This window comes from Jaculus jaculus, chromosome 16 (genome assembly GCF_020740685.1).
Source record: "Jaculus jaculus isolate mJacJac1 chromosome 16, mJacJac1.mat.Y.cur, whole genome shotgun sequence".
NCBI classification, from domain to species: Eukaryota; Metazoa; Chordata; class Mammalia; order Rodentia; family Dipodidae; genus Jaculus; species Jaculus jaculus.
This window is the reverse complement of record NC_059117.1, coordinates 58,853,506-58,873,063: the sequence shown is the minus strand read 5'-3', so window position 1 is coordinate 58,873,063 and position 19,558 is coordinate 58,853,506. Positions and strand designations below refer to the sequence as shown.

The 19,558-nt window shown below is 42.1% G+C and overlaps 1 protein-coding gene across 1 annotated transcript in view; it reads right to left on the bottom strand.

Annotated features, from left to right (window-relative positions):
• Window positions 1–19,558, bottom strand: part of Dnah12 (dynein axonemal heavy chain 12) — a 196,393-nt gene that overhangs the window by 114,740 nt on the left and 62,095 nt on the right. The window contains exons 25-32 of the mRNA XM_045135823.1: window positions 18,322–18,494; window positions 17,410–17,562; window positions 16,453–16,692; window positions 15,508–15,753; window positions 13,868–13,987; window positions 8,315–8,424; window positions 3,453–3,636; window positions 3,174–3,314 (exon numbers count right to left, since the gene is read on the bottom strand). Of these exons, the coding sequence (XP_044991758.1) occupies window positions 3,174–3,314; window positions 3,453–3,636; window positions 8,315–8,424; window positions 13,868–13,987; window positions 15,508–15,753; window positions 16,453–16,692; window positions 17,410–17,562; window positions 18,322–18,494 (1,367 nt within the window). The remainder of the gene's footprint in view (window positions 1–3,173; window positions 3,315–3,452; window positions 3,637–8,314; window positions 8,425–13,867; window positions 13,988–15,507; window positions 15,754–16,452; window positions 16,693–17,409; window positions 17,563–18,321; window positions 18,495–19,558) is intronic.

The window sequence follows — 19,558 nt, the reverse complement described above, 5'->3', positions numbered from 1 at the left end:
TACGTCCACCTATGGCCACACTACTAAGACTAGCGGAACATATTTCACAAGGGAGCCCTTAGCTGTATGAATAATGATCCAAGGTGCTTCATTTAATCTGGCCCACAGTGCTACCAAGATCCCCTTCTATGTTTATCGAGCAGATTTCTTTCCCATCGTCCATAATGACTAACTTAAACTAGTCCCTTTCTTTTCAACTGCGCAAAGAATCAGGCCACACCCTGTTGTGAAGAGAAATCATCAGATGGATTTGCCTTTGGGCTAGAGAAATGGCTCAGTGGTTAAAGCTGCTTTCTTGCAAAGCCTAGTGGCCCAGGGTTCAATTTTCCAGTACCTAGTAAAGCCAGATGCACAAAGTGGCGCATGCATCTGGAGTTTGTTTACATGGCTGGAAGCCTTGGCACGCCCATATCTATCCATCCATCAATCTATCTATCATCTATCTATTATCTCTCTCTCTCTTTCTCTCTCAAATAAATAATTTCTTTTTTGTTGTTTTTTTTGTTTGTTTGTTTGTTTTGAAGTAGGGTCTCACTGTAGCTCAGGCTGACCTGGAATTCACTCTGCATTCTCAGGGTGGCCTTGAACTCACAGTGATCCTCCTACCTCTGCCTCCCGAGTGCTGGGATTAAAGGCATGTGCCACTACGCCCGGCTGAATTTAGATTCTTAGATTTCCCCAGGCAAGCACCTTAACTGTTAATCTCTCCAGCCCAAAATCCTTCTTTAAAAAAAAAAAAAAAGAAAAGAAAAAGAAATTATTAGCCGGGCTGAATTTAGATTCTTAGGTTTCCCAGGCAAGCACCTTAACTGTTAATCTCTCCAGCCCAAAATCCGTCTTTTTTTTAAAAAAAAAAAAGAAATTATTAGCCGGGCTGAATTTAGATTCTTAGGTTTCCCAGGCAAGCACCTTAACTGTTAATCTCTCCTGCCCAAAATCCTTCTTTTTTAAAAAAAATTAGAAATTATTAGCCGGGCTGAATTTAGATTCTTAGGTTTCCCAGGCAAACACCTTAACTGTTAATCTCTCCAGCCCAAAATCCTTCTTTTTAAAAAAAAAAAAAAATTATTAGCCGGGCGTGGTGGCGCATGCCTTTAATTCCAGCACTCGGGAGGCAGAGGTAGGAGGATCGCTGTGAGTTCAAGGCCACCCTGAGAATGCAGAGTGAATTCCAGGTCAGCCTGAGCTACAGTGAGACCCTACCTTGGAAAACCAAAAACAAAAGAATCCAAGTTCAATACCCCAGTTCCCACATCAGGCAGATGCATAAGTTGGCACATGTGTCTGGAGTTCATTTACAATACTGTAGGCTCTGATGTGTCCCTCTCTTTCTCTCTCACTCAAATAAATAAAGTATGTTTAAAAAAATAAAAGAATATGAATGACCAACTACCTATGTTAAAGTACTTGAGTAAAATCTGAGTGCTAATTAAATGATTTGCTATTTAGCAGTATAGTTATTTCATGCTAGTATAGAGATAAATTGGATTTGGGAAATGGCTGAGTGGAGCACTTGCCTAACATGTACAAGGCCCTGAGTTCAATTCTCACTACCATAAAAAGTATAGAAACAGGGCTGGAGAGATGGCTTAGTGGTTAAAGCATTTGCTTATGCAGCCTAAGGACCCAGGTACGATTCTCCAGGTCCCACATAAGCCAGATGCACATGGTGGCACATGCATCTGGAGTCCATTTGCATTGGCTAGAGGCCCTGGTGTGGCCATCCTCACTTTCTCTCTCTCTCTCTCAAATAAATAAAAATATCTTTTAAAAAGTATAGAAACAAACTGTGTTATAGTCACATAGTAGAATACCAACGTAGACATAAAAAGAATAAATTTTTAAAAATGAATCACAATGGAAATATCTCAAAAAAAAAAAAAAGGAAAACAGGGCTGGAGAGATTTCTCAGTGGTTAAGGCTTGCCTACAATGCCTAAACACTCAGGTTCAATTCCCTAGTACCCACATAAAGCCAGAGGCACAAGGTGGCACATGTGTCTGGAGTTTGTTTGCAGTAGTTAGAGGCTCTGGTATACCCATTCTCTATCTCTCCCTGGCATGATTGAACATGCTATTAATTCCAGCACTTGAGACAGAGGTAGGAGGATTGCTGTGAGTTTGAGGCCACCCTGAGACTACATAGTTTAAAATCCAAGTTAGCCTAGGCTAGAGCAAGACCCTACCTCAAAAAAAAAAAAAAATGGAATTAAGGGGCTAGAGGGATGGCTTAGTAGTTAAGGCTCTTGTCTGCAAAGCCAAAGGACCCAGGACCCCTATAAGCCAGATGCACAAAATGGAACATGCATCTTGAGTTCATTTGCAGCAGCTAGAGGCCCTGGTATGCCCATTCTCTCTCTCTCTCTCTCTCTCTCTCTCTCTCTCTCTCTCTCTCCCTCTTTCTTTCTGTGAAATAAATAAATAAGTAAATAAAACTATTTTTTAAAAAGAAAGCTAGGCATGGTGGCATATTCCTTTAATCTCAACAGTCAGGAAGCTGTGGTAGGAGGATCACTGTGAGTTTGAGGCCAGCCTGGAGTACAAAGTGAGTTCCAGGTCAGCCTGGGCTAGACAGAAACCCTGCTAAAAAAAAAAAAACATAGGGCTGGCGAGATGGTTCAATGGTTAAAGGCACTTCCTTGCCAAGCCTGATGGCCTGGGTTCAGTTCTCCAGTACCTATGTAAAGCCAGATGCACAATGTTGTGCATGTGTCTGGAATGTGCAGTGGCATGCCCATGCTCTCTGTCTCTCTCTCTCTCTCTATTTCTCAAATAAATATTTTTTAAATATTTTATTTATTTATTTATTTATTTGAATGAGAAAGACAAATAGGAGAGAATGGGCACACCAGGGCCTCTAACTACTGCAAACAAACTTCAGAGGCATGTTCCACCTTGTGCATCTGACTTTACATGGGTGCTAGGGAATCAAACCCAGGCCTTTAGGTTTTGCAGGCAAGTGCTTAACTGCTGAGCCATCTCTCCAGCCCTTGTTCTCAAATCAATAAATTTTAAAAAATTTAAAAAGAGTAAAAGGACTTAGAACAGGATAGTTTTCATTGAAAAGATAATTTGCAAGCCTGTTAATTTTTTTTGCATCCTTTAACATAAATCGTCCTAGAATTATTCATATTAATTATGTCTCAATGTTTTCTTTTGATGATAATGATTTACCTTTTTGTTATCATCCAATACAGTGTTCATACTCTCTATCCACAAAGTGTCAATCGGACCATCAAACACAACCCATTTCCGGTCAGGTGCTTCTGATAAGGCAAATTCTCTAAAAGTGTTTGCCACAATACCATCAGTCCACTGAGGGGGAAAAAAAAAGAGGAGTTGAAAAGCCCCCTTCATGAAACTGGACATAGTCATAAAACCAGAAACTTTCCAAGCTCTTGCTTTAATATTCACTGTCCATAGGAGAGTTGAGAATATTATCTTGCAGATTACCTCATGAGATACTGGGTCAAACTGTCCAAAAAGTTGGCCCATCGTAATTGATTTGGGGTTTACAGTTCTGTAAGTAACCCTTTCCTCCTCTCCATAGCCACGCTCATGCATCAGGGTCAAAATGTCAGCCAGCACGTGCAGAACTTTGGTCTTAGCAGCAAAAGGCTCTCCTACTAACATAAATCTAGGAAAGACAACATTACACAGTAAGACTCTAAAACTGCCAAGTTAAATTACTTACACCAGCATGTAAAACAGTACCAAGTGAGAGATATATATATGCATATATAAATTTTTGAATGACTAAGAAATTTTCCCAGAAATTATGACAACATATGAACTTCTAAAGTGACTGATTCTGGACCATATTTTCCACATTAAGGGCTGGGGAGGTTGCTGAGTGGTTAAAGGGGCTTGCTTGCAAAGCCTGCTGACCTGGGTTCAACTCCCTAGTACCCATGTAAAGCCAGATGCAAATTTTCCACATTAACATCATTATCAACAACTTAGTATATAATAAAAAAAACTCCATTACTATGGAAACTTAATAACTCTATCTTTTTAAAAATATCTTTTATTTATTTATTTGAGGGAGAGAGAGAGAAGAGGCAGATAGAGAGAACGGGGGCACCAGGGCCTCCAGCCATTGCAAGTGAACTCCAGATGCATGTGTCACCTTGTGCATCCGGCTTTATGTGGGTACTGGAGAATCAAACCCAGGTCATTAGGCTTTGCAAACAAGTGCCTTAACCACTGAGCAATCTCCCCATCTCTCTATATTATTTTTAAAAAAAAAGAAGCTAAGGCTTGGAGCTTCCTTAAAAAGAGTGGTAATCCAGGCGTGGTGACACACGCCTTTAATCCTAGCACTTGGGAGGCAGAGGTAGGAGGATCGCCATGAGTTCAAGGCCACCCTGAGACTACATAGTTAATTCCAGGTCAGCCTGGGCCAGTGTGAGACCCTACCTCGAAAAAAAAAAAAACTAAAAAAAATAAAAAGAGTGGTAAGAATGTCCTTGTCCACCCTGACAAGATGTACACACCAGTGCAATAGTGGCACACAACCTTGGTGAGTAGCCAATAGCTTTCTGATGGGCTAAGAGATCCACTCAGTATAAAGGAACCCATATCTGGAATTGGGAACCAGATCAGAATACTATGGAGACAAAGATTTTACTCCCCGGTTCCAAGTTGTCAGTAGACTTTGGCTGAAAGAGAGGTTAAATTCATCAAATTCTTATCCCATTTAAACTATGCTGACTTCACTCTCCATTGGAGAATCTGTTCTTTTTCAGAAGGTAGTGAAACCCAAGGAGATAAACTATCCCTTGCACTTCAGTCAAGCCACAGCTGAAACCACAGAGGAATCCCTGAGGACACTCAACACCTACCAAAGCAGAGATTCAGAGGCTCCTAAGAGCTCATCACTGAAATTCACTTAAACTCACCCACCATGATTCAGGGAATTTTGTGGAAGAGGGGGCAGACTGTAAGAGCCATAGGTTGATACGTCATGCCCAGAGGCAATCCCTCCCCACAAAAATAACTGACTGGGGCTGGAGAGATGGCTTAGCAGTTAAGTGCTTGCCTGTGAAGCCTAAGGACCCCGGTTCGAGGCTCGGTTCCCCAGGTCCCACGTTAGCCAGATGCACAAGGGGGCGCACGCGTCTGGAGTTCGCTTGCAGAGGCTGGAAGCCCTGGCGCGCCCATTCTCTCTCTCTTCCTCTATCTGTCTTTCTCTCTGTGTCTGTCGCTCTCAAATAAATAAATAATAAATGAACAAAAAAAAATTAAAAAATAAATAAATAACTGACTGCTGCCAGGGAAGGTGGCACACACATTTAATCTCATCACTCGGAAGGCAGAGGTAGAAATATCACGATGAGTTCGAGGCTACATAGTGAGTTCCAGGTCAGCCTAAGCCAGAGTAAGACCCTACCTCAAAAAAAAACAACAAAAAATAAAATAAAATAACTGAATGTTGCTCCCACAACACATAGCCCACAACCCCATAAGAATACCTGCAACCCCACTGAGGAGGGTCCCCAATGGAATGGGGGCAGGGACAAGGGGGAAGAGGTTACCAACATATGATGTATCCACATGAAATACGTTGTTAATAATAATAATAGACAAATAAAAGAATGTCTGTGTCTAAAATTTGTATTTTCTATGGTGATTACTAGTGTTTCTTGCCAAACTAGATCTCCTCTCTCCTGCCATACACAGGACTTCTAGTGACTTATGTGCAAACAATTGGTGACCAGTTACAACCAGTGATCAATAAAAGGAAATGGAGCTAGAGTAATGACTCAGCAGTTAAGGCACTTATTTGCAAAGCCTAAGGACCCATGTTGACTCTCCAGATCCCATGTAAGCCAGACACACAAAGGTGAGGCAAGTGCAAGGTCGCACATGCCCACTAGGTGGCACAAGTATCTAGAGTTGTACTGTAGTGCCTGAGGCCCTGGCAGGCCAATTCTCTCTCCCTCTGTCTGTCTCTCTCTCTCTCTCAAAAAATAAAAAATAAAATAAAATAAATAATTTAAAATTTATATATGGGGCTGGAGAGATGGCTTAGCGGTTAAGCGCTTGCCTGTGAAGCCTAAGGACCCCAGTTCGAGACTCGATTCCCCAGGACCCACGTTAGCCAGATGCACAAGGGGGTGCACGTGTCTGGAGTTCATTCACAGTGGCTGGAGGCCCTGGCACGCCCATTCTCTCTATCTGTCTCTTTCTCTCACTCTCTCTCTATAACTCTCAAATAAATAAATAAAAATGAACAAAAATACTTTTTAAAAACTGTATAGAGAGAAGGGGGGGGGATGCATGGGCATTACTTCCACGCAAAGGTAGATAGTGTCCAGGAGAACTGACAGAGCTCTATCCCTACTCCCCCACTCCCACAGCCAGGGTGTGACCCACATTGTTGGTGGGAGTGGTGGCTGCAACTGAGGCCTGAATGACTAGGATAAGCAGAAGCCCCTGCTGCTAAGATGGACAGGTAGCATGAGTGAGAAATAAACCTTGACTTTAAAGCCACTCAGATTTGGGTACAGATTGTTCTTACAGAATAGCAAGGCCCATCCTTAATGACAGCTACCATAACCGTAATTTTAAAACACACTAAAAACAAATGATGATTCCTTAGAAACCAGGTCATAGGTAGCAAATTAACAGTTAAAAGATTGATAGTTTTTGCCATGCAATGAGGAAACATCTGGCAAATGTATCCCTTTAGATAGCTTGAAGGCAGAGAATATACCTAATGAAATGTGAGGAAAGTACAATAAACAGTGATATTAGCATATAATGGAGACAATGGCTAGATTTAACAAAGAATTCTAAGATGATCCTAGGAGGTAAGGAAAAATGTCTGTAGGCAAATATGAAAGGTCCCTGTCTGCTATACATTCATAGCTATAATAAAATTTAGACCCAGGCGTGGTGGCACATGCCTTTAATCCCAGCATTTGGGAAGCAGAGGTAGGAGGATCACTGTGACTTTGAGGCCACCCTGAGACTACATAGAGAATTCCAGGTCAGCCTGGACTAGAGTGACACCCTATTTCGAAAAACCAATTTTTTAAAAAAAATATTAGTTTATAGGGCTGGAAAGATGGCTACGAGATTGTTCAGAAAGACATGAGGATGGTGGTTAGGGATATGAGCACATGGAACCACCTAGAACAAAACAGATAAAACACTGATGAAACTTAGTTAAATTTTTAAAAATATTTTATTTTAATTTATTTGAGGGAAGGAGACAGAGAGGGAGGGAGGGAGGGAAAGAGACAGAGGGAGAGAATGGGCATGCCAGGGCCTCTATCCATTGCAAACAAACTCAAGACACATGCACCACCATGTGCATCTGGTGTACGTGGGTACTGGGGAACTGAACCTGGTTCCTGAGGCTTCTCAGGCGAGTGTCCAAACCACTAAGACATCTCTCTAGCCACTGATAAAAGGTTTTTTTTTTTTTTTTTTTGAGGCAAGCCCGGCAGATTGGCCTTTTTTATGACAGAGAGAGAGAAAAGAAACTTGGAACACCAGGGCCCCTAGCCACTAGACACGTGCACTGCCGTGTGCACACGTGTAACCCTGTGCACTCGTACCACCGTATGCATCGGGGACGTGGGGCCTGCAGAGTCAAACGTGGGTCCTTACGCTTCACAGGCAAGTGCCTTAACCACTAAGCCATCTCTCCAGCCCCACCCTGATAAAACTTTTCAGGGCATCTACTGAAAAGCCTCACACCCCAAGTCTGGCCTAAGGCATATCTGGGTGTGCAAGCTTTCAAAGACTCCTGACTATGGGTTGCATGTGGGATGACTGTATTCTTCCCTCATTTGCATACATGTTTTGAAAATCTGAATAATACAAAGTGGTTCTTTTGAACCCTCCCTTAAAAAAACAACATGACTATTTAGATCTCAGCTTTCTATAAGCAGAAAGCAGGCTGAAATTATTCCTCGTTTATTAGCAGTAATATATATGTTTTTTCTGTTCTCATGTATGGCAAGGGAAGAAAGTGAAAATGGAAAGATGGAGAGCCACAGAGAACAGCGAGCTGGAAAGCCCCGCCCAGAGAGCAAAATCAAGAAGTAGATCCAGGGCTGGAGAGGTGGCTCAGCACTTAAGGAGCTTGCCTGCAAGGCCTAACGACCCGGGGTTCAATTCCTCAGTATCCACATAAAGCCAGATGCACAAAGTGGCACATGCATTTGTAGTTCATTTACAGTGGCAGGAGGTCCTGGCTCACCCATCCTCTCTCTCTCTCTCAAATAAATATATAAATACAAAATATATGTATATAAGAAGAAAAATAACTGCAAACTATGACAGACGATGTGTAATCTTACCCATGTCTAACGATCATCATTTCATATGTCTGAATTATTTTGTCAAGAAAAAATTTAACAGGCTGAAGATTGTGTGCTTTGCAGGTTTCATGCGCACATTCTAGGAATTCCTGAAATAGAAGAAAAATGGAATGCACGCCTATAAAATGCTATAAACCATGTCAGATGAAAGATTTATGTTTTGTAAATTATGAAGAGGAACAAATGGACCTAGAATACCTTTACCACGTCAGCATGTTATTAGTGACCGCAGCATTTGTTGCCGGCTGCAAAAAAACAGCTGTATTCATTAATGTTTTCCAGAATTCTCTTTTTGGTTAGGGAATATAAGAATATGCTAGCTAATCTTTCATAACCAGGAATAAACAGAGAAGCTAAAAAATTCATAAAAATTTAAAGACATCGGGCATTTCAGATGTAAATACGTGTACAGGAACTTAATTTCAGAAAGGGCTGAGTCTGTCCTAGGGAAATACAACTATTGCCTTTTCACCTCTGGACTTGGTGGCATTTGATTGGCCTGCTATTTTTTTTTTTCTTTTAATGAGACAGGGAAAATCGACATGCCAGGGCCTCCAGCCACTGCAATCAAACTTAAGACATGTGCACCACCTAGTGCGCATGTGCGACCTTGCGCTTACATCACCTTGTGCATCTGGCTACCATGGGATCTGAAGAGTCGAACATGGGTCCTTAGGCCTCACAGGCAAGCACCTTAACCACTAAGCGATCTCTCCAGCCCTGGGCCTGCTATTGACAGATGATGCAAAAGTAAGGAAACACCAGTAGCGTTCATGATGATTCTATAAGCTGATCGACAACAGAGATTTGAATCTGGAAGAACTCCAGCAGCAAAGCTGGTTCTGCCCACTGCCCATGTTTTGTGCTGACTGAGCATGTAGTGGTCAAGGGCACAGCTAGAAAAGCACAGAGAGGATGTCTTTAGTCTATGGATGCTTGGATCCCAAAATCCTATGTGTGTGTGTGGTGGGGGGAGGGGCACTATCACTGGATAATTGTCACTGAAACCTGGAGTAAACTGTGACAATAATATTACAATAAAACTCCAGCTTACCAGGTGAGGTGGTGCACGTTTTCAGTCTCAGCACTCTGAAGTCAGAGGTAGGAGGGTCGCAGTGAGTTTGAGGCCAGTCTGGTAACACAGAGTGAGTGCCAGGTCACCCTACCTCGACAAAAACATCTCCCCCCCCCAAAAAAAAAAAGCAAAACTCCAGTTTAGGTCAACTCCTGATTGGACTGATCAGCAACTCAATCTAGCTAACTAGAAAAGAAAAACATATGGTTTTTCTGTAGCAGAATACCAGACTAGCCTCTATAATTATTTTATTTAATATAATGTTTAACATAAAATTAAAAATTTGCAAATCATGAGAAGTAGCTAATGACCAAGAAAAATAGTAAACAAACTCACAGATGACTCAGATATCATGATTAACAGGTAAGAACTTCAAACTAGCTTGTAGATGATAGATTTTTAATTCTTCAAAGATTATTATTTGCTGGGCATGGTGGTGCATGCCTTTGGTCCCAGCACTAGACAGGCAGGGGTAGGAGGATTGCCATGAGTTCAAAGTCACCCTGAGACTACATAGTGAATCCCAGGTCAACCTGGGCTAAAGCGAGACTCAACCTTGGAAAAAGATATGTAATTATATAACACTTGAGATAGAGAGAGAAAGTATGGGTGTACCAGGTTCTCCTTCCACTATAAATTCCAGACACATGCATTACTTTATGCATCTGGCTTTACGTGGGTGCTGGGAAATCGAACCCAGACAGGTAGGCTTTATAATAAAGTGCCTTTAATCATTGAGCCAGTTCCCCAGCTCTTGATAGACTGTTTTATTTGTAGCTGATGGACTTTTTATTGCACTCAGTGGTAGAATGCTCACCTAGTACATCTGAAGCTGTGGGTTCAATCCAAAAAGTACAAAGTAAGCAACAGAGAAAGAATGAAAATATAGACAAAAAGATAGAGGATTGATAGAGAAAAGGAATCTCTGAAAAGAATCAATCAGACATACTGCAACACAAAAACAAAATGTTTGAAAGGAAGACTTCACTGGCAGGCTAAAGAGATGGCTTAGTGATTAAGGTACTTGCCTGCAAAGCCTAAGGACCCAGGTTCAATTCCGCAGGACCCATGTAAACCAGATGCACAAAGTGGCACATGCAGCTGAAGTTCATTTGCAGTGGCTAGAGACCCTAGTATGCCCATTCTCTCTCCCTCTCTCCCCCACCTCTTTATCTCCAATAAATTATATATAGTTAAAGAATTATATCTATTTAAAGAATTATATATATTTAAGGAATTCATTGGCCCTGGTCTCCTGGGTAAGATGGCAGTCTGGGAGGTGACTCTGCATATCCTAGTCAGGAGAGGAGGCCATGTAAGACAGGATAAACTATTCCCAGGGGAGGAGGAAATGCTTCAGAGAAGAGTCAGTGTAAATATGTGCTTCTGTAAACTTCAAAACAAAAGGAAAAGCCTGTAATGATACCCAAAAGATAAAGAAAAGATCCAGGGCTGGAGAGATGGCTTAGCAGTTAAGCGCTTGCCTAAGGACTCCAGTTCAAGGTTCAACTCCCCAGGACCCACGTTAGCCAGATGCACAAGGGGGCGCATGCATCTGGAGTTCATTTGCAGTGGCTGGCGTGCCCACTCGCATTCTGTCTCTCTCTTAAAGAAATAAATAATAAAATATATTTTTAAAAAAATTTTAAAAAGAAAAGATCCAAAGCATATGTGGTGGTTTGATTCAGGTGTCCCCCATAAACTTAGGTGTTCTGAATGCTAGTTCCCCAGCTGATGGAGATTTGGGAATTAATGCCTCCTAGAGGGAGTGTATTGTTGGGGGCGGGCTTATGGGCTTTATAGCCAGTTTCCCCATGCCAGTGTTTGGCACACTCTCCTGTTGCTGTTGTCCACCTTATGTTGGCCAGGGGGTGATGTCCACCCTCTGCTCATGCCATCGTTTTCCCCTGCCATTGTGGAGCTTCCCCTCGAGCCTGTAAGCCAAAATAAATCTTTTTCCCAGAAGCTGCTCTTGGTTGGGTGATTTCTACCAGCAATGCAAACCGGACTGCAACAGCATATTACCACAGAAAGTCATTAGACAACAAAGGAAAGGAGGAAAAGAAACAGATTTAGGCTGGAGAGACGGCTTAGTGGTTAAAGTCCTTGCCTGCAAAGCCGAAAGACCCAGGTTCAATTCCCCAATACCTGCATAAAGCCAGATGCACAAGGTGGCACATGAGTCTGGAGTTCATTTGCAGTGGCTGGAGGCCCTGAAGCACCCATTCTCTCTCTCAAATAAGTAAATTAAAAAGGGGGCTGAGGAGATGGTTTAGAGGAGAAGACGCTTGCCCGCAAAGCATAAGGACTCAGGTTTGATTCTCCAGTATTCATATAAACCAGATCCACAAGGTGGCACATGTGAAAAAAGAATAAAGAAAAGAAAAAGAAAAAGAAAAATTCAAAAAATTAAAAATAGCCAGGCATGGTGGCACATGCCTTTACTCCCAGCACTTGGGAGGCAGGGGTAGGAGGATAGCCATGAGTTCAAGGCTACCCTGAAACTACATAGCAAATTCCAGATTAGTCTGGACTAGAGTGAGACCCTACTTCAAAAAAACCAAAATATTTAATCCCAGCACTCAGGAGGCAGAGGTAGGAGGATCGCCAAGAGTTTGAGGCCACCCTGAGACTACACAGTGAATTCCAGGTCACCCTGGGCTAGAGTGAGACCCTACCTCGAAAAACCAAATAAATAAATAAATAAATTTTTAAAAATTAAAAATAAGTAAATAAAATGCTTTTTAAATTAAGAAACAGATATACAAAGTAGCCAGAAAATAATTAATAAAATGGCACAACTCCTTACATAACAATTACAGTGAATGTAAATTACCTAACTTCTCCTATCAAAAGGCAAAAAGTGTGGCTGGAGAGATGGCTTAGCAATTACCTGTGAAGCCTAAGGACCCAGGTTCCCTTCCTCAGGACCCATGGAAGCCAGATGCACATGGTGGCACATGAATCTGGAGCTCCTTTACACTGGCTAGAAGCCCTGGCATTCATTCTCATTCTCTCTCTCTCTCTCCTTTCTCTCAAATAAATAAATGAATAAAATATATTTTAAAAAAATTTAATGCATAAAGTGACCAAGCAGATTAAACAAATACCAGACCAAGCTATGTGCTGCTCATTTCATCTCATGGGACATGCAGACTGGAACAGAGTGGACAGAAAAGATACTCTGTGCAAACTTAGAAAGAAAGAGAGCAAGGGTCAAAACTGTAAAAAGAAGCCAAGAAAGTCATTAAGCATTGACAAAGGGGTTCAGTGTTCAAGAGGACACTACTATAAACACACACGCACCGACACTGGACACTTGCTTTGGCATGTGCAACATCCCGGATTCAGTCCTCAGCATGGGAAGAAGAAAGAAGAGAAAGAGGAAAAAGAAGACCAGGGGATGACGACGACAAAAGGGATATGAGAGAAACTCAGCTAGATTCACTACAAAAAAAAAAAAAAAAAAAGACTCAAAATCAGCTAAGAAAGACGAGACGGGGTGAGGTGGCACAGGCCATTAGCCCAGCACTCGGGAGGCAGAGGTAGGAGGATCGCTGTGAGTTTGCGACCATCCTGAGACTGCATAGTGAATTCCAGATCAGCCTGGTCTAGAGAGAAATTATACCTCAAAAAAAAAAAAAAACAATGTAAAAAAGAAAGATGGCTGGAGAGATGGCTTAGCAGTTAAGGCGCTTGCCTGCGAAATCTAAGGTTCAATTCCCCAGAACCCATGTAAGCCAGATGCACAAGGCGGCGCATGTGTCTGGAGTTTGCTTGCACTGGTTGAAGACCCTGGCATGCCCATTCTTTCCCTCCCTCCCTCCCTCTCTCAAAACTGAATAAATAAATAGATATGTTGGCCGGGCGTGGTGGCGCACGCCTTTAATCCCAGCACTCGGGAGGCAGAGGTAGGAGGATCTCCGAGAGTTCGAGGCCACCCTGAGACTACATAGTGAATTCCAGGTCAGCCTGGGCTAGAGTGAGACCCTACCTCGAAAAACACCAAAAAAAAAAAAAAAAAAAGATATGTTAACACAAATAACAGATGTGTAAAGGACTCTAAGAGTGTAATTACATGCCAACAAATTGGAACATCTACAAAAAAAAGGAAAAATGTCTAAGAAACATATAACTAACCAAGGTTGAGCTATAAAGAAATAAGTCTGAACAGACCAATAATTAGTAAGCTAATTGAACTAAGAGTCTTTCATTGATGAAAAGTCCAGAATCATTCTACTAAACATTTCAAGAACTACTACCAATCATGCTCAAACTCTTCCAAAATATTTTGAAGAGTTAGAAATGCTTCCAAACTCATTTTATAAGGTTAACTGCCCCCCACAACACACACATACACACAGACTAGTTTCACTGATTTAACAAAACTTTATAAGCATTTCAGTCATCAGCTGGATTTGTTGTGCAAGGAAAGGTATTCTCACAGATTCACTTACATGATAGTCAGCTTCAGGAAGTTTGATACCAGGAAATAAGTCACTAGTTATTCCGTTAAATAAGGGTATGTCATGTGACAGAAACTTCGGTTCATTTACATCTTTAATTGATCGAAGAAGCTAAAATCACAAAAAAAAGACAACACAAATTGTCTGCATTTATATGTTCACTGTAACCCCATTAGCCAAAAGTTAAAGTTTATTTGACCTTGCTCCTAATACTGTGATTATCAAACCTAAAGGTCCTGTTTTAACATGAAGCATAATAAATAACCCAGTGTCTGGGGAGTTGGCTCATCAGCTAAGATCTCTTGTTTTGTGTGCATGAGGACCTGATTTCAATCCCCAGCACCCACATAAAAAGCTGGAAATGGGGCTGAAGGGATGGCTCAGTGGTTAAGGCATCTGCCTGCAAAGCCAAAAGACCCAGGTTCTATTCCTGTGGACCCACATTAACCAGATGCACGAGGGGGCACACACATCTGGAGTTCATTTGCAGTGGCTGGAGACCCTGGCATGCCCATTCTCTCTCTCTCTTTCTCTCTCTCTCTCTCCCTCTTTCTCTGTCAAATAAATAAATAATATTTCTTAAGCTGGAAATGGTCATGCACATGTGAAACCCCAGCACTGAGTTGGGAGGCAACAGGAGATCACTGGGGTATGCTGGTCAGCCGGGCCAACCCGACATCAGGGAGATCCAGGTTCAGTGAGAGACTCTGTCTCAGGGAAACGAGGCAGAAGAGTAATAGAGGACACACACACACTCAAATTAATACTTTAATCTCTGATTTAAAAAAAAAACAAAACTTGTGGGCTAGCGAGATGGCTTAGCAGTTAAGACGCTTGCCTGCTAAGCCTAAGGACCCATGTTCAATTCTCCAGATCCCAGGTTAGCCAGATGCACAAAGGTAAGGTCGTGCATACCCACTATGTGGCACAAGTGTCTGGAATTCGATGCAGTGGCTAAGGCTCTAGCACGCCAGCTTCTCTCTCTCTCTCTCTCTCTAGTAAAAATAATAATAATTAAAATTTAAAAAAAAAACTTGGGGGCTGGGGCTAGAGAGATGGCTTAGTAGTTAAGGCACTTGCCTGCAAAGCCAAAGAACCTAGGTTCAATTCCCCAGGACCCTTGTAAGCCTGATGCACAAGGTGGCGCATGCATCTGGAGTTCATCTGCAGCAGCTAAAGGCCCTGGCATGCCCATTGTCTCTTCTTCTCTCCATCTGCCTCTTTTTCTCTCTCTCAAATTAATTAATTAATTTATTAAAATTAAAAAAACGCCTGGGTCCTGGAGAGCTGATTCAGTGGTTAAAGACACTTGCTTGCAAAGTCTAGCAGACTGGGTTCAGCTCCCTAGTGTCCATGGAAAGCCAGATGCGCAAAGTGGCTCATACATCTGGAATTCGTTTGCAGTGGCTGGAGGCCCTGGAGTGTCCATTCCGAACCTTCCCCCCACTACCAGCTTGAAAATAAATAAAGAAAATATTTTTTACAATAAAGTGGAGAATTATTGAGGACATCCAAGGTCTACCTCTGACCTCCATACTTATGCATACCACACACAAACAACGCACACACACATGCAAGAAACTGTCTTTCTACTGATGCATTCACAGTGCACACGTTTAACTGACACTCACTAGTATATCTTCGTTTTCATCTGGATACTTTAATTTTAGGTTCCCAGCAGCCACCAAAACTGCTTTCACTGCTCGCATTCCGTAGTCATAATGAAACTGTGACGAGAGCTGCTCTGAGCAAAGCCGATAGGTCATCACTATCTTCACAGACAGAGGCTTTGCATTCAGAAACCCATAGGAGTAGAGGGAGATTTCTGCAATCAGGGCGTAGTTTGGAACCATCATAGCCACTGTCCTAAAAAGAACCTGAGATATATAAATGAAATAAATTATTTACATTATTTTTATTTTGTTGTTGTTTTGTGCAAGGGCCTCACTGTAGCCCAAGCAAGCCTGGAATTCACTACATAGTCTCAGGCTGGCCTCGAACTTACAGTGATCCTCCTACCTCTGCTCCAGAGGGCTGGGATTAAAGACATGTACCACCATGCCTCACTCCTCTCATTTATTTATTTATTTTTATTTCTTTATTTGAGACAAAGAGGCAGAGAGTGAGAATAGGTATTCCAGGGCCTCCATCTGCTGCAAACTCCAGACATATGTGCTACCTTGTGCATCTGGCTTACATGGGTCTTGGGGAATCAAACCTGGGTCCCTTGGCTTTGCAGGTAAGCGCTACCTTGTGCATCTGGCTTACATGGGTCTTGGGGAATCGAACCTGGGTCCCTTGGCTTTTCAGGTAAGCGCCTTAACCACTAAGCCATCACTCCAGCCCTGCTTTTATTTTTGGTTAACAAACCCTTACTCTTAAAAACTATTACCTTGCCGGGCATGGTGGCGCACGCCTTTAATCCCAGCACTCAGGAGGCAGAGGTAGGAGGATTGCTGTGAGTTCGAGGCCACCCTGAGACTCCACAGTGAATTCCAGGTCAGCCTGGGCTAGTTTGAGACCCTACCCTGAAAACCAAAAAAAAAAAAAAAAGAAAAAAACAAACAAACTATTACCTTAAGGTTATCTGGTAGTTCAGAACGTCCTGCATAACCAGGATTCATGGTAATAGCGACAAAACAGTTGGGATTAAGCTTGAGCTCTGTGCCTTCAAATACAAACACTTCCAGCTTCTGCTGAATGGCTCTCTGGATGCAAAGTATCTGCTGAGCCACCACGGACAGCACTTCCAGCTCAATCCGGTTAAACTCGTCAAAGCAAGCCCAAGCACCAGAGGAAGCCAAGCCCTTAAAAAACTGAGGTCAAAAGAAAACAACAGGAGATTTTGCTTAAGATAGGACATCATTTCTTAAAATAAATACTTAAGGGCTGCAAAGATGGCTTAGCAGTTAAGGCACTTGCCTGCAAAGCCTGAGGACCTATGTTCCACTCTCCAGATCCCACATAAACCAGATGCACAAGGTCACACATGTGCACTAGGTGGCACACATGTCTGGAGTTCATTTGTGGTGGCTAAGGCTCTGGTGGGCCAATTTTCTCTCTCTCTCATAAAAAATAAATAATGCTTAACATTTTAAGCCAAAATGGAATGTCAAGCTTGATAAAGACCCCAAGCATATAATGTCTTTTACCTCTATTTTTAAAATTTTGTTAGTTATTTGAGAGATTGTGAGAGACAGAGGCAGAGAGAGAGAGAGAGTGAGGGAGAGAGAATGGGTAGGCTAGGGCCTCTAGCCACTGCAAACAAACTCCAAACACATGCACCACCTTGTGCATCTGGCTTTCTGTGAGGAGTGGGGAATCAAACCAGGATCTTTAGGCTTTGCAGGCAAGCCTCTTAATTGCTGAGCCATCTCTCTAGTGCCATGTCTTTATCTCCAAATCTGAAGTTCAAGTAATGCTTAAATTACATTCACATGATATTTAGACATGAATTTTGGCCTTGGTTTACCCAGTTCAACCTAGCTCTAAGTCTGTAACATATCATATTATCAACTACATGATTGAGCTACCTTTCCCATGGCTAGGTAATCTAGCCCATCGGAGCAGTTAAATACCACGCACTGCACAGCAAGAGCCTTAGCCAAGTCCTTGGTGGTCTCTGTTTTCCCTGTGCCTGCTGGCCCCTCCGGAGCACCTCCAAGGTTTAAATAGAAGGCACCTATCTGAAAAGAAAAAAGAAATCTATGTTTACTTGAGAAACAAGACAGTTGTTGGAGTTATTATTTGTAGCTTCAGAGACACCAGTTGTATATTATACCCTTCAGTTATGCTTTAGCACAAAATTTTCTAGCTTTACAAAGAAGAAATGAAAAAGGCCTAGGAAACAAGTGAAGTATAACAAACTCTCCTTGTCTGCTGTATTTCACAAGTATCCTGTTTGCCTTTAAAATATTGGGCCAGGTGTGGTGGTGAGCTTGTGCATCTGGCGGCTTACATGGGCCTTGGGGAATCAAACTGAGGTCCTTTGGCTTTGCAGGCAAGCATGCCTTAACCACTAGGCAATCTCTCCAGCCCTAGATTTCACTTTTTGAAACTAGATAAAAAGCACTGATAGGGGCTGAAGAGATGGCTCTGTGGTTAAGGCACTTGCCTGCAAAACCTAACAATGCAAGTTCAATTCCTTAGTACCCACATAAAGCCAGATGTACAAAAGGGGCGCATGAATCTGGAGTTCATTTACAGCAGCTGCCTTTCTCTGCTTACAAATAAATAAGTAATTTATTTTTTTTAAATCATTGATAAGTGAATACTCAGCAATATTGCACATAAAAAGAATTTGGGATTAGGAAAGGATATGTATATTCAACTATCAGAGACAAGATAATAAATGAGGATAACCAATAATAAATTTGAACAAGAGAATATGATACTGCACCAAAAGGTAATCTGTAGTGTGTGAATAAAATAATTTAAATGCATACCAATGTTCTGTAACATCTGTCAGTTAAAGGAGTTATGACGAGTCGAGGTGAGTTGCCAAGATATTCATAAGCATATTTTACATTGCAGTTGATGATACGCACACGAGCATTCTCATATTCCCAGTAATAACGGAGCTGAGCAAGCCACTGGAAATCTGTATCATGTGAGACACCTAGAAAGCGGAATTTGAAACATACTCTTCCATAACAACAAACATTAAAATAATTCATGTTTTTCAGATTACATAAAAAATATGCAAAAACAATCTATTAAGAAATAAAAAGGCCAGTGGGCATGGTGGCATAAATCTTTAATCCCAGCAATTAGGAGGCAGAGGTAGGAGGATCGCTGTGAGTCTGAGGCCAACCTGGAGCTATAGAGTGAGTTCCAGGTCAGCCTGGGCTGGAGTGAGACCTTGTCTCCAAAAAACAAACAAGCTGGGCGTGGTGGCAGAAGTAGGAGGATCGCTGCGAGTTCGAGTGTTAGGAGCCGTGCAGACGCCATTACAAGTTGGCGCCGGTTTCCGGCCTCTTCTTGGTCACAGCTGGTGTAAATCAAGCACAGTGTGCATGCTCCAACCCGTCGTGGGCCGATGCTAATGAGGCATCCAGAAAGTAACCAATCGCTGGTGGCCACATATCCTCAGTTGACCAATCATTTGGGGGCAGGCAGCCTAAAACCCTATATAAACAGTTGCCTTTCATGGTTCTGGGTCTTCGCATCTAGCAGCTTGGCAGTCCCCAATAAAGTGTGTTCAGAAGAATCCTGATTGTGGCGTCCTCCTTGCTGGTGAGGCGGGCGTGACAAGTGGTGCCGAAACCCCGGGAATTGACATCTTGCACCAGTGAAGATCCCTGTTTTAAGGAGGATTCAGAACTGACACACGGGACGGACAGATCCGGACTTTTTTCTGAGAGGTATGCTGCCCTGGGAGGTTGATCCTATTGTTGTGATTTTCTTCTTGCCCTGTGTGCTCATTAAAGTGAAAGAGGGCCAGAGGACTTTAGCGGAACATCAGGACAGTATGTCAGAAACAGAAAAAAGGGAACAAAAAGGAAAACAGAATAAAAGGAAAGAACAAAATGTAATGAAGGGTAATGGTAAAAAGAAAACTAAGGTTAAAGATTTAGAAGGTAATAAAAGGAAAGAACAAAATGTAATGAAGGTTAATGATAAAAAGGAAACTAAGGTTGAAGATTTGGAAGGTAATAATTTGTATCCTTTATTAAGTGAAAG